Source organism: Neofelis nebulosa, chromosome 7, assembly GCF_028018385.1.
Source record: "Neofelis nebulosa isolate mNeoNeb1 chromosome 7, mNeoNeb1.pri, whole genome shotgun sequence".
Classification (NCBI taxonomy): domain Eukaryota; kingdom Metazoa; phylum Chordata; class Mammalia; order Carnivora; family Felidae; genus Neofelis; species Neofelis nebulosa.
The window spans coordinates 4,981,788-4,997,319 of NC_080788.1; the positions used below are offsets into that span (position 1 = coordinate 4,981,788).

A 15,532-nucleotide genomic window follows, 5' to 3' on the forward strand; every position below is an offset into this window, starting at 1 on the left:
TTCAGTCCTCCAACTAAACATTAAACTACTCAGACAGGGTCGACAACATCTCTTTAATAATTAATAATGTGCCCTCAGGACAGGACCCCATATGATGCATAAACATTTCCTGGTAACACAGGCTGTGGGGTTACCTACACATGTTGGTTGTTCTGGAAGTTTGGAGAGGATGATGGATAGAGGGTGTGGGGTTTCCCTTCTCCTTAAAAACATTATTTTTTTGTCTGTCAGAATACCAAAGCATTACACATGCTTCATGAAACATTTAAACATTATACAAATAGAACACAGCGAGTTAAAAACCCCTCTAAGCTGAGCCCCCCGGAGACAACCACCACTGACTTTGTGGAATTGTTCTCCAGACTTTGGCTTTTTTTTTAATGTTTATTCATTTTTGAGTTGCGAGGGCGGGGGGGGGGGGTGTTGCAGAGAGAGAGGGAGAGCCAGAATCCAAAGCAGGCTCCAGGCTCTGAGCTGTCGGCACAGAACCTGACACGGGCCTCGAACCCACAGACCGCGAGATCGTGACCTGAGCCGAAGTTGGACACTCAACCAACCGAGCCACCCAGGTGCCCCAAGACCTTGCCTTTATGTGATTCCTTTTACGAAGGGGCTCACCCTACACCAGCTTTGCTTTTGCAGTTTGGGGCAGAGATCCACACCCTGCCTCACTCACGCCGTCGGGGACCCCTGTGCTGCCTTGACTGTAAACTCAATGTCCACGGTGTCACCTGTTTTATCCTGAAAGGACCCCCGCCTCCGCGTGCGGCCCCTACAGGGATGGGCTTGGAGCCACCCTGGCAGAGGACCCGTCGGGACCCAGTGAGGCCTCCTCCACCTCCCCTCCCTCTCCCCCCCTCCCCCTCCCTGCTGCCTGCCCCTTCCTCTTCCCTCCTCCCATCTCCCCTCCTCCCTCAGTTTCTCCTGGAGCCCAGAGGGAGGCCAGGGGGCATAACACATCCAGTGGCAGCCAGGCGTGTTTCAAAACATTCGCTGTGTTCACCTTAAACCCTTGATGGTCTTGTGGGCCCTGATCTAAACCACGGGTTTAATAGGCTGTGTGTCACTGTTTGAACCCTGAGCTAGCGCCTAAAGGTCTGAATTTAGTTCTGACTCTGAAAGTTGACTTGTTTCCTTCAAGTTAACCGGGTGGGGGTGGGGGTAACAGTGCCTACCTCGTAAATAAATATTTATGGGGATTAAAGGAGCTAACGCAGGTAAGGTGTTCGACAGAGAGCCGGGCACCATCGGGCTGGCAGGCGTTACCGCTGTCACGAGTTCCGACTCAGGGATGTCTTCATACCGCTCTCCTCCTCCAGGCCGGGAAAGCCTGTGTTCCTCCCCTGCTCCTCCCCTCGGAGTGACCCCGAATCCCCTCAAGTGCTCCTGGACCCCAGGAGCCAAATGCTTTTTTAGGTGGAGTTTGGTTGAGAGCCACAGGCTGGTGGTTGGGAGACTGGGTGGGTGAGGACGAGCCCCCCAGGGAAAGGCCCGGAGCTGGAGGACCTCGGGGGTCCTGGCTGTGTGAGCTCAGTTGTCACCCGAGACTCTGTGGCCTGTTCCCTGAGGAGATGGTCTCTGAGGCCTGTCCCACACACGTGGGGAGCAGGGGGAGGCCCAAGACAGAGCAGGGGGTTTGGGAGGGGTGTGCTGGGCCCAGGGCAGAGGCAAGGACCATATCAATCTATATCTTATGTCTATATGTCTATATCTATATAACTGTCTGCATCTATAACTATATCTATATCTATATCTATAACTATATATCTATGTCTATAAATATATCTATATCTACAACTATATAACTGTATCTATATCTATGTCTATGTCTCTAACTATATCTATATCCATATCTATATCCATATCCATATCTATATCCATATCTATATCTATATCTATATCATCTATATCTATCATTTCCCTTCCCTTTAAAACAAAATAGCACTTAGAAGGATTTATACGCGGAGGCTACCCCTCCCCTCCTACCTACCCCCGTCCCGTTCCTCAGGGGAACCACGCACCTGTTTCTGGCTTCAGGTCTCTGGGGCCACTTCCGGTCTCAGGGGAGTTCTTGGCCGGAGGGAAAAGAATCCCTTCTCCCTGCCGGGCTCTGACAGAAGAAAGAAGACGCTTGTACAGGTGGTGAGCGAACCACTGGGCGCTGCCAGCGGCAGGTATTATCAGAAAGGGTGTTCAACCATCTATTTTCCTCCCACAATTTTGCCCACACACGTTCTCAGCTCTTCGCCGACGAGGCTCTTCCGTGGCGTGGATTCCCATGTCCGAGCAGGAGACGGAAAGCGAGGCTCTCGCTGTCAGATTCCACAAACAGGAGCCTCGTTCTTCTCTCCTAAACCTGCTTCTGTTTCTTAAACGCCGGTCGGTCAGCAGAAAGGGCATCTGACGATCTGATGTGAAGTCTGCTTTCTTACTCGGGGCATTAAAAAAAGAGGCGCCTCCTACGGTCATGGTAGAAATATTCGAAACGAGAAAGCGTAGATAAATTCTGATGACGTAGAGCAAAATACAAAGGCTGAAGAAAGACTCTGGGCTTTTCCATCCTCTAGTGTAACATTTTCTAAATAGGGGGAATGGACTCTCCCAAGACTTGGATCATGGTGTTCTTCCTAAAACCTGTGTAGCAAGTCCAGGCGCTCCCCAGGGAAAGAAGGAATCCAACGACGGAAAGACCAAAACCCCGCGTCCCACCACCCTGGCCGGCTTGGCGTGACTCTCCACGTGCCCCCTGATAGAGTCCACCCCTCGCTCTTTGCCATTCATCGGGAACAGACGGACACGTATGGCCACGACCCAGTGGAAAGTGAAAGGTTGGCCCTGGGGCTCATCTACCTCAGCAACAGTAAAGGGCTGATCAAGTATGGACACCTGGTCCCACACCCAGGCGGGGCCAAGGCCACAGGCAGGGGGAGCTTTCCCTAAACGATTGAGCGATCACTCTCTCCGAATATTTCACCGGTTGCTGCTTTGCGAAGTCTGTTCCCCTCATTTTACCGTCTACCTCTCTTGCCTTTCCATCTCATATCAGCTTCTTATATAATGAGACGTTGAAACGTTTCCTTTTCAGTTTGACCCGCGTTAAGGTGTTCTACACACCAAGCTAGGTGTCAATTCACGTCATCCTGTTGGGTTCAAGGATGATGCCCCTGGCTTTGGCGGGTTTGATACCAAAGGCAATATCCTTCCTCTGAGGTGTCCCGTCTTCCACCAGCCGTTGGCAGGGGCTGTGGGGACCTATTAATTGGGGTCTCCGTTCCCTTGCGGGCCCAGGGCCGACACCAATCACAGTTGAGAAGCTGGTTAATCACGTAGGCAAAAAGAAGTCCTTCGTTGTTCCAACCTCTCCCTCTGTCAGAGAGGCGGCCTGGTGTGGCACACACCGAGCCTTAGAGCAGAGCCTGATATTTCTACAGAAGTTTCCATGAAGAAGACCTTATGCCTCGTGGGAGCAGCCAACACAGCGAATCTCCCACAGACCAGTCGCGTCTGTAGGAAAGGTACGGACAAGGGGGGCATCACAAATGATACGCAGTTGTTAGGAAGAACATAAATGAACGCCGCTGAGCGTCACGTCTAGGCATTGAAACTTTCCAGGCATATCTTGCCTCCCTCCACCCGGATGGAAATCCACCGATAGCGCCGTGCCTAAGAATGAAAGGCGTAGCCTCGTCTCTGACTCTCCCCTGACTACCACCGACCGTTCTTCCCGGGTGGGCCTGCCGGTTTTATACACCACGACTCACTCGGAAACATTTCCTTTCCATCTCACTGTGCCCGCAGGAGCAAGTTTCATTTTTCCAAAGGCTGCATCCAATTCGCTTCACTCCGTGACCGTGCGGTTTTGTGGAGGGCCTGACCCACCACAGGGGCTAAACATCGGCCAGCTTGTGGGCCGGGAGGCGGTGCTTGACTGTCTCCCACAGGAGAGTTGGAAAGATGGTCGTAAGGGTGGGGACTTTTGTCAGCCACCCCACCTCGAGGGAAGGGAGAAACACCAGGGTCTCCCACCTCGGAGGAGAAGAGCAGTGAGCGAGCGGACCCAGGGACAGATCCTATAATTCCGAGAGATGGTGACGACAATGGCACCGGCTGAGGGCTTCACGTCCGGGAGTGTGGCATGTGCCAGCCTGTGCTAAGAGTGCTACCTGCACTGTCTCCATTAACCCTTACAATAACCCAGCGAGATACTGGTCACCGTTGCCCCCTCCCTGTCCTCCATGGGGTGTGTGAGGAGGGAGCCAGCACCATTAAATGGAACAACCATCGAGAAGCTGAATGGCCCGAGGTAGAACCGGGGGCCACTGTGCTACGTGTTCGCATTTGGGAGCTCTGAGCCGGCCCTCGAGGTGCCCACCCGGTGTCTCCACCTCACCGACTGCTTGGCCGACGGGATGGATCAGAGTCTATGCAGTGGGACACCTGAATGTCTTCGGTACATTCCTTAGTTTGAGATGGGGATTCTCGTCCGAGGGAGTTATGAGGGGGAAGGGTGGTCTTGGCAGAGGGGAGGGAGGAAGGGATACAGAATCAGGCAGGGGTGAAAAAGCAAAGAGCATGGTCTTGACTAGAGTCTGGCTTTAGTTTGATCCCACAGCAAAACTCTGGAACACAAACTTGCCCATAGGTTAGTCACACCTTGAGGCCAGGCCTGGCCAGGCCAGTCAGTCACGGACCAAGGACAGGGAAGGGATTAGGAGGGATTTTGCCTCTCAGCTGAGGCGACTTCCTTTCGACTCAGAGCACTTCTTTGGACATGGGGTAGTGGTGAGCTAACTAACCCACAGCCCCTGGGAGATGGGTCCCCACAGAAAAGGGGGCCTGGGCAGGGCCCCAGAAGCATCCACTGCAGGTGAGACACGATTGGCTCTGTGGCACCCCTCACGCCCAGGCTGCTGGAAGCAGGGTGCTGGCCGCTGTGGAATGCCCCAGGCACGGGCCCATGCCAAAACGGAGTCTCCTTTCCATAGGTACTCTGCCTGCCTCAGGGGGGGTCTCAGGACCCTGGGTTTGTCCACAGCCTTGTCGCAATGAGAGTTCTCATGGCAGCGGGGTGGGGTTGGTGGGACCAAAGACGTTTAGTGTGAAACCAGGGTGTTTTAACCTGGTCAGAAAGGATAGCCAGTTGAATCCTCAGGGATCCATCCCATACTGGACCCGGATGTTCTGTTCAAGTCATTAAACAGCCAGTGGCCAGAGGAGTTGACTAGACCACTGCCTCAGGCCAGGAACACAGACACTCATCTCCTGTTGTGACTCTAACATCTGGGCATGCGTGGCAAAGGCCAGGAGTGTCCTTCGTCTGCATGGGTGGCGTCTCCTGAGGCTGAGTGTGTGGTATAGCTACTATTCCTCAAGGAAGGAGCCATTTGTGACCCACGTCAGTTCTGAGGTCAGAGGACAGCGCCTCTGGTGTCATTGGGGGCAGGGGGGAGCGCCTCCTACCCTGAGCAACTCCAGCTAGGCAACCACGCCTCCTGCACACAGATACTCCCGGGGGCTGATTTCCACCAATGTCATTTTAGCATCGTAATCCAACAGTGGAAATCAAAGTTGCCCGGCTGGATGGGATATGATCCAATTCCTGATAGGCGGTTCCTGAGGCAGAAGGAGTTGGGGTCCCTCTGCAGGCATTTTTGCGTCAGGTAAGAGCCACATTAATGACCAACAGAGTTAATTTATTTTATTTTATTTTTTTTTATGTTTTTTTATTTTATTTTTGAGACAGAGAGAGACAGCATGAACAGGGGAGGGTCAGCGAGAGGGAGACACAGAATCTGAAACAGGCTCCAGGCTCTGAGCTGTCAGCACAGAGCCCGATGCGGGGCTCGAACTCACAGACCGCGAGATCATGACCTGAGCCAAAGTCGGCCGCTTAACCGACTGAGCCACCCAGGCGCCCCCAACAGAGTTAATTTAAAGGAAGGTCACCACCGGACAGTCTCAGGGAGACCAGTGCCACCCCACCCCCACCCCAGACAACTGCAGACAGACCGTCCTTGTCTATTGACGTCTGGTAGCTACGTCTACGAGTAAAATAGGTGAATGATAGATAAATGAATGGGTAGATGGATAGATAGATGATTGACAGATAAAAGTATACAGATGCTATTTTTTATTTTCGACTTCAGACAGTCTCTGTTGACTCTGCTATAGAAAACCCAGATTCGGTTCTCCGATGCTTGACGGCTGCATTACCATTTTGACTCTTCCTTTCATGCCGTTGCACTTGGGGTCAATTACTACCGCTTGAGTTAGCAGGGCAGAGAGTTGGAGGAGAGCTTTGACATCATCCTACAGCTTCCATGCCAGCCCCGGGTGGACCGTGTCCAGATCTCCTAATGCCCACGGCCTTCTTCCTGAGGAAGAAGTTGTCTTGCTTAGGACTGCTGTCACATGAGGCCTTCTCTGTTGTGTCCATAACAGCGGATCCTAACCGATGTACCACTGCTCTCAGCGTCCAGTGCAAATGTCCCTCCCTGGCTTAGCCCTGCCCCTCTCGGAGCCTCATATCGCAATACCACAGTCCTCTTTACCAGGCACTAGCCACATGAGCTTTCACTCCATGCCTCTGATACGAGCCGCGAGGAACTACCAAGCCACTCAGAGTGGCTCCGGAGAGCCCCAGTCTCACTTGGGTCCCACATCCTGCTGGCATTCTCTTCCATTCTTCTGCTTGGTAGTTCTCCACACATATATTCGCCATTACACATTTATTGGTGGGTTTGTTGGAGGTTTGCCTCCCCCACTAGACCGTAAGCTCTCTCGGGGAGGAGTCTAGGTCTGTTTTGTTCACTTTGATGTACCCAGAACATAGAATTGTCGCATATAATTGGCAGTCTCTAAGCACTAGTAAAAGGACTCAAACAACAATGAGGAGCTCAGTTCAGAGAATTTAAGCAAGATGCTCCAACCCCTATGGCTAGGAAAGCTGGATTTGAACTGAACTTTGTCTTACGTGTTTTTTCTAAGCCTGTCAAACAACTTCTGGGAATCTGGTTTCCCTTGAGCGACTCTTCCTTTCAGAAGAAGGGAAGAATTCGCTTTTCAGCTTACCACAAGTGTCCCGTCTCCCGGATGGTTAAATTTCTCATTAAAAATTAGCGAGGGGCACCTGGGTGGCGCCGTTGGTTAAAGTGTCAGGCTCTTGGTTTCAGCTCAGGGCATGATCTCATAGTTCATGCATTTGAGCCCCGCGGGGGACTTTGTGCTGACAGCGGGAGCCTGCTTGGGATTCTCTCTCTCTCCCTCTGTCTGCCCCTCTCCCTGCTCGTGCACGCTCTCTCTCAAAAATTAATAAACTTTAAAAAAGTTAGTGAGATGGGTTTTCAGTGTGCAAATCTCCTTTTCCCATAAATGAGACAGCCTCCCTGAGTTTTATCTCAAGTCACTGAGACCCAAACCCTGCCTCACATTACACTGTCGATCTGCCAATAACCAGAATGCACGCTCAACATAGCTCCGGGGACGCGCAGCAGAGTCCGGTCGGGAAAAAGAAGAGATACCCCCAGAAGAAACTGTATGAACTAGCTAATATGCCTTGTCAAAAACCATAGGGAAAATCTATGGGGACTTTTAAAAGGCTTTTGGACCAAGAGAGGTGGAATATAATTGTGGTTCAGGTGATATTTATTGATATGTTTGCTCACTGGAGATTCTACATTGCATGTAGGAGCCCACACAGCTTGATACGGTTTTTATCCTTAGGGGGTGGTGGAGGTGGGGGGTGAATAATCCAAGTCTGGACCAAATGTTGAGCCATGCTGAATTATATTTTTCAAAGGACCAAATATCCGAGAAAGCAGGAAATCACAGATGTCAGGAAACAAGAATGCTTTATTGGGTCCCTTGCATGCGTCCAGCCCATCCATCCTCTCACTGTCCCCTGACAGGCCCCAGAAGATGGTCTCGCTCCTTGCCATGAGAAATACATGTGCGGGGCGCTCCTGGCTTTCCTCTCTAGTCTGGAAGGCTGGTTGGAAGAGATGCTGTGAAAACGAGCTTCCTGATCTCAGAAGCAGAGATAGATACAAGGAACAAAGTAGATGAGTCATCAAAATGGTCATGGGCATGGAAGCCAGACCCCTGGCTGTGGCTAATCGATCACCGGGTCCCAGGAATGAAAAAGACCAGACAGTCCCTAAGATATCACCTAGTTGTTACCGTAACCAAAGACTTCTGGTTGGGCAGACAGGTCTGTCTCAAGCTGCCAAGGTCACGTCAAAACCTCCTACTAATTTCCAGACCTTCAATGGAGAGCAAGTCAAACATCTTGGAAGGGAAACCTTACTTTGACACTTAGATATATATTGCGAGCCTTCCTTGGCCTTCCCCAAAGGGATCTGTGTCCATTTATCTGGGAACTAGACAAGGAAAGGGAAAATATCCAAACGTGGGGAGAGGGGTTCTGTAAGACACTGGCTCCAAGCCATGGCCATTTTCTGGGGACAACAGAAAAGTATGCGACCTGTCAACCAATGGGGATGATTACTAAACCAAATTTGCACCAGAGTAAACACACTGGAACCTCAAAGGCAACCAAGGATTATTTTGAGTGAAGAGCTGAAATGGATATGTTTTTGAAATAGGCATCGCTCCCACACTGGCGCTCTGATGTGTGGGGTGAGAGCAACAGAATAGGACAGGACAAGCACAAGCCATTGGAATCCCCCTCTCTACCAAAACGGTAAATCGAAAGCAGGACCGCATTCCTAGGGGCAATGTAGAAATTAGTGTAGCTATCAAGACCTTGAGGGGGAAGTCATAGCAATGCCTACCACAGGTCAGCTGGGCCAGTGCAAAACACCGAGAGGTCTCCGGATTGCCTCAAGTTTTAAAAAGTGATGTCTCCAATGGCAGGTGCTGTTCCAGAGACGGTCTTCCTGCTAAAGCAAGTTCGTCCAGCACTTGGTATGAATCCTTTGATCTAGTGAATTCATGGTTTTCTTCTACTTTGATGAACAAAGAACGTCAGAAACGATTCATCTTCACTTGGCCTGGGGTATATTGCTCTGCTGTCCTGGCTTAAAGGTACAGAACATCTCAGCCGTCCAGCTCTGTGGCTCAGCCAGCTCACAGGGACGCTGCCCTCACCGCCACCACATTCCCTCACACTGATGGCATCACGCTGATAGAGCCTGGAGGTCAGCAGTGTCCCTACGTGCCTTGAGAAGACATATGTGAGTCAGAGGTGGGAGACAAATCACGTGGAAAAAAAAAAAAAAGGTCTTGATAAAGTTCCTGGGGGTGAAGGGGTCTGATTAGGTCAGAATATTTTCCCCCATAGTGTAGAACAAGTGAGTGCATTTCGAATCCCTTACCACGAAGACCCAATTCCAGGCGAAAATGCCATGTTAGGGCATCTTGTTCCAACCCGCGTGCTCACTGACCCAGAAGGCCACCGGCTTTGGGGTGGGCCCCGAGCAGGTTCTCCGGTGGGGAGAGACTTTAGTACAAATGGTTCTCCTACCAGGCCACGTGACGGGACAAATGTCGTGCCTGAGGTATCTGTCCGTCTGTGGTGTATTGGGGAACCATGTGGGGCCTGTGGCCCAGCACAGCATAATGATGCTTCTGGCAAGTCCTAACAAGCATGGCAGGGGAACCCAGGGTTCAGAACCAAGTGTTGCTCTGGCCAATAAGTAACCCTTATCCTTTTGAGACAGGGTCCTCCGGCTTGCCACCAGGCTCTGGGGCAGCCTAAATGCTCAGCTACAGCATAGCAAGTGGCCTCACGAACCGGGTTATCTGAAGCACCCAGCCATAGTGAGCCATGTCCAGAAGCACTCCATCATTAAGGGGATGCTCTGAAGGCACAAGTGTGGCCGCGTGTGTGAGTGCCTCACTCATCCTCCCACGATGCCCCCTCCTGCCCTGCTCCTCAGGTCCCCCTTCCCCCCCCCCGCCCCCGGTCTATACCTATCACCTCAAGGGGGCAGGGTTTGTCTTGACCACTATGGGTCCTTCATATCCGGCTTTGCATTGACTTTCCTTCTCCAACATGCCTCTCTTACCGTCATCACCCATGGAATTCTCGAATGCTGTAAACGTCACTGTGGCATCCCCACACAGTGCCTTCAACCCAAGGATGCACTTTACAGCAAAAGTAAAGTAATGGGTTGATGCCTGTGGCATTCCCTCATCTTGTCGGGGTCCCCACAGTCCAGAAGCAGTCAGCTTCATGATATGGTGAGATAGTTTGCCGAAAACTCAGTGATGGCCCGGGTTGAGAAACGATACCTTGAAAGGTTGGGCCAGACCCACAGGATGTCGCATAGGCTCTGAACTGGCAACCGAGTCATGGTATTAGGTCGCTCTCACAGGCTGGGAAGCAGGGTGGAGATGTGCTGTCACCACATCTCATTACTCTTCACATACCTGAGCTTTGGGATGAGGCTTTAGTCTCCAAGGAGACACATCCTCAAAATGTCATAATAAGCTGAATTAGAAGCTAAGGCACCTGATCATTTCAGGCTCCTTAAACCTCTGAGAACACATAACAAGAGGTTGTGGGAGTCATAAGATGGTTAACGTTATCGAGGGAAAATACTGTCGCTACATAAAAGGAGGCGGGGGCACAGGTGGATGTGGGGTGAGTCCTAGGGTGCCCCCCCTACTGCCAGGTCCTATGGTAAATAAACGCCCACCACGCAGGCAGGACCACCGAGGAGCTGGACTTCTGAAGTTTTGGGTCACGCCGACGGGCAAAGCAACCCTCGTCATGAACACTTGTTCTCATGACCTATTCTGGAAATGGACTGCAGCCTTTACCCATGCTTCCTTTCTTGCTGGGTCCAAGGACTTGGGTTGAATACAGTTACCTTCACCACTTAATCCACAGGTCACAGAATTTCAAAATGGAATTATATAAAAGAGAGAAGAGTGTCACTAGTGACGCTGGACTTGGGACAATGGTAGCCCTGGTCACTACCCCTTGGACTTAGTCATTGGATGTGACCTTGAATGGTCTCCCCAAGCAGAGAGGAAGTTGTTCTTGGTTGTATATGAGAGAGTCGTGATACATCGGGTGGGGAAGAACAGTGTGTGTGTGTGTGTGTGTGTGTGTGTGTGTGTGTCTTTGTTGCTGCCACCAAGCCTTTCCTACCGTTCCATTCTCCACCATCCTTCTGGTAAGTATCCCTATGCTTTGGGAAACTGCCGCTGCCCTGCTCCATGATGCCCTGAGCTCTAGGACAGGAATCTGAATCTTGCGTGAAGGGAATCCCATTGGAACCAATGGGTGGTTGGTGAGTAGAGTAGCTCTGAAGCTACTCCTCAAAGCCAATCATCAGCTATTCCTTTGGTTCTTGGAGCTGCCCCAACACCTTTCCCACAAACCCCTTCTCCTTGCTTAAGTTGGTCAGAGTCCATTTCTGTGGCGCAAAATCCAAGAAACCTAACGCAAAGAGGCTCCTTTGATACCCCCTCATGTATCTTTGCCTCCAACAGCGGTCAACTCAGAGTCTGGCACAAAGCAGGTGCTCAGTGTATGTCTGTTGAATGAATGGATGAATGAATAATATTCCAACTCTCAGTTCACCAAGGTGGTCTGGATATACAGACTGGGAGGGTTGGGGGCACACTGGGACAAGAGGAAAAGGTGGGGAGAGTCACCTGAGCACAAGATGAGGTAGAGGTCAGAAATGTCAAAACGGAGGGGCACAAATGACAGGCAAGAAAAGGCCTAGGTGGTGGCATGGGGTTGTTTGAGAACAAGAAGTCTCTGCACCTGGGGAAGCAGGAAACGGTCAGCGGGCGGCTGAGAGGCGGATGCTGGTTGTGTCCTGAGCTGGCCTCGTTGCCGTGGAGAGAGCCAGACACACTGGGCATCTCCCCAAGGCCTCCAGTTTTGTTCTTCCTTCCTGGGTTCCTTCCTTTGTGTTCCTCTTCCAAAGGAAGGAACAATTCCAAAGGCCTCAGTCCCCAGGACCCTGTTCAGGGACACAGCCATCAGCCTCGTCGTGCAAGAAGCACAGACTGTCTAGCCGTGGCCACAAAAGGCTGAGACTGAACGTCAATCCAGGAGCCAAACCCTGGGTTCATCATTCCAGAGGGCCCAGGGGCTGCAGGATCCCCTCAGAGCACCTGCCTGGGGAGAGGGGACCCTGACTCCGTATACCCACAACCACACCAGATAAGGGCAAGTGGGGTACACAGTTGCTGCCTTTATTGCATTCCAAAGGGAGCAGACTAGCATCAGACCCATCCCGCCCCAGGCCTCAAGGAGGGGCCCTCGGGAAGGACCCAGGGTGCTGGGCTGAGCACAGCAGTTCCTCGGGGGCCCCTATGTGAAGCCCAGAGCTGGAGCCCCAGGATCGAGAGCTAATGGCTGGGGGCACACGTCCTGGTTCCCAGGCACAGAGACTCCCCTCCACCCCAGCACGCGGGTGGGCTTTGCCCTTCCTGCAACTCCCAAGGGCGTTCCCCCCACACCACCCCCCGGAGAAGAGCCTAGCCCTCCGGCCCCGGTCTAGAGGGGATGTGAAATTCACTGTGACTGCGTCTCCTTTCCGTATGGAGCACAAGGTCCCTCCAAGTCAACACCTTCCCTCTGGCCACAGCCGATGACGCAACCCTCATGCCACTTCTCGCCTCACAGGCAAGGGGTCTGGGAGAGGCTGGGGAGGAATCTGGCTGGTGGAGCCCCTGGGCATGGGGACGCTCAGGGAGGCAGCGGAGGCAGGACGGCGGGCTGTGACAGGGCTCAAAGCTGGGGATGGAGATCGGGGTGCGGGAGCAGAGGATTCAGGGGAGTGAGTGTCTGCGTGCTGGGAGAAGGAAGGGCATGAACACACGTCACCAAAGACCACGGCACAGGAACACGACAGGCTCTGGAAGGGCACTGAGCCCCACGTGGGCTCAGTGACCGGTTAGTTGTAGGACAAGCTGGGAAGAATGAAGCCACGTAGCTGGAAAGAGAGTCACCAGGCCAGACACGGCTGGGGCAGTCTGGAACCCCGAGGACAGGTCGGGGCCAAGCAAAGGAGAAGGGTAAAGGCTGGCCCGCGTGCCCCCAGGGTACAACATTCACCGCAGGGTCCGGCAGGGCGGGGGGCTGGGTGCGGAGCTCATGCAGAGGACTCGGGAGCCTCCGGCAGTGGCCAGTGTAAACTTCAAGAAGGGCCTGGGCCACCAGACACTTGGGGCTGCGGTCTGGGAGCCTCGGGTGACGCTGGCACCAGGAGAGGCCACTGGGTGCCACGCACAAAAGCCGTCTGCTGAGGAGCGGATCGAGGAGAGGCTGCCCAGAGAGGCCCCCGAGTGGTGCCTCCCCGGTGCACCTTCCCTGGTTAGTTCCGTATTGGGCAAGTCTCCATCAGTTCAAGCTGCTTCCTTGTTGGTCTGCTGCGGGGCGGAGGCCCCGAGCCTCCCGTGGGGGGCTACCGCATGCCCTGGGCCTTGAGGCCGCCCTCTTGGATGGGAGGCTGTCCCAGTAACTGGGTGGTGAGTGCCTCTGAGGCCTGAGGGGCGGCCTTGGAGCTTGGAGTATTCTTCCGGGTGCCCTGGGGACTGGGGGGGCCTTTCCTCTGGGGCTGAGGACTCAGCTGGGCGCCCTTCCTGCCAGTAGATGGACTCTTGGAGCCTTTGGCCTTGGCTTGAGGGTGGGTGGCCTCGGGGCCCTTGAGGGGTTTTAGCCCCAGCATCTCACAGAAGGTGTTGCACTGGTGGGAAGAGGCAAACTGGTCCAGCAGGGCCGGGAAGCAGCTCTCCTTGAGGCCTTGGTATCTGCAGCCAAACAGGAAGAGCTGAGTGGGAGCTCCCCCCAGAGTGAGAGCCCTTGGGGGGCCTACTCTGGGGTGGCCAGGGCCAGGGTGTCACGCCCTACCCTTTCAGGGGGGCTGGGAGTCCAGCTGGGCACTACCTCACGGGGCAGCATCCCAAACCTCAATTTTAAACTGAGGCCTCCTTACGCCGCGGCCCAGGAACTCATCACGTCCACGCTAATCGGTGTGCGGATGACCTACCTTTTCAGTATTAAGTAGAGCAGACTCCACATCACCACTTTCCTCCCAGGGCCCTTCTCATCTGCGCCCCGATGAGCTTTCTCAAGCGAGAAGAAAGAGGAGCCCGGGGCTGCAGGTGAGCAGGTGAGCCTGTGTGCGGGCGTCAGTACTGCTGGTCCAGGGGCACCTGGGGGGCTCAGTCGGTTAAAGCGTCCGACTTCAGCTCAGGTCATGAGCTCATGGTTCATGGGTCCGAGCCCCATATGGGGCTCTGTGCTGACCGCTCAGAGCCTGGAGCCTGCTTCCGATTCTGTCTCCTTTCTCTCTGCCCCTCCCCCACTCATGCTCTGTCTCTCTCTCTCTCTCTCTCTCTCAAAAATAAAATAAATGTTAAAAAAATAAATTTAAAAAATGCTTCTGGTCCAGACCTGGGGTCAGGGGCACGGGGGTGGGGGACGGTCAGCAGTCCCTGGGACATTACTATACGGCCGCCAGGGCAGCTAGGACCATTCGGCCACAGGCCCAGTACCTCAGGGATGGAGAACCAGAAGACCTTTGACAATTTCACACCCCGAGAAGATTCTCAGAGGGCCTCCTGTCCCCGAGAACCACTCACCCTCGTAGTTTGGTAGCAATCTGCACATCAGTCATCTTCCAATCAACCCCTGGAAAGAGAGAGAGCTGGGAGTTGAGCAGCCCGGGCCGGTTCCAGGGCCCCCACCTCTCCAAGATGGGTATCATTGGGCAGGAACTTGCCAGGGTTCAGGGCACGCCATCACCTCTGACCTGTATCACAGGCGGTGTGGGCAACTCCATGTTGTTAGTGGCAATAATATCCCATTTTCACGGGTGAGGAGATAGACTCAGAGGTAAGGGACCAAAGCAAGGTCACGTTCATTCATTCATTCGATAACTGAGCACTGACCATGGGCCGTGGCCACTGGGTCAAAGTAAAAGTTCAGTTTTTCTTACTCCTAGATCCCAAACTCTTCCAGCTGTTCAATCCTGCCCCAGTTGGATCACCCTAGGCCACAAACTGGGCTGGCCTCTGGCTCTGAGCTAACCGTTGCTCCTTCCTCTTACCAGATTGGCCTGTCTGGGCAAGAGCGAGGAGGCGGAACATGAAAGTCAGTCAGGCTGGCCCAGCAGAAAAGTAACACTGGATGAGACTGGCTTCCACGTACTCACACAGACAGCAGGCAAGCATCCACACAGGACTAGAGGAAGGCAGTGTTGGGAGAACAGACACGGAGGAACGGGCCCCACCCTGGCCAGTCCACCCAGCATCCCAGCGTCCAACGTTAGAGTAGGAACCTCTCCCCACTTTCCAACTGTCTGGTCACACCCTTGCGGGAACCCGCCTGTCACTAGCAGGGCTCAGTGCTGCATGTGACAGAGGGACACATGCGTGGGCCTGAGAGGCGGGCACACCCAGACTGATTTCAGCCCCATCCCTTCCAAGCTGCGAGAACTACCTCCAACCCTCAGCTGTAAGAGTGGGGCAATGCTGCCCACCTCGCCGGGGTATTGAGAGCATCATGGGGTGTGCAGGGCTCTGATTTAGTGTCTGAAAC

General features: G+C 53.4%; 1 protein-coding gene across 4 annotated transcripts in view; it reads right to left on the reverse strand.

The window, feature by feature from the left end:
* Positions 1-7,833: 7,833 nt before the first annotated feature.
* Positions 7,834-15,532, reverse strand: part of ALPK3 (alpha kinase 3) — a 56,199-nt gene continuing 48,500 nt past the window's right edge. For all 4 annotated transcript variants that reach the window (XM_058736471.1, XM_058736470.1, XM_058736472.1 and 1 more), the window contains 2 exons: positions 14,575-14,623; positions 7,834-13,740 (listed from right to left, as the gene is read on the reverse strand). In XM_058736471.1, the coding sequence (XP_058592454.1) occupies positions 13,395-13,740; positions 14,575-14,623 (395 nt within the window). In that variant the 3' untranslated portion in view covers positions 7,834-13,394. The remainder of the gene's footprint in view (positions 13,741-14,574; positions 14,624-15,532) is intronic.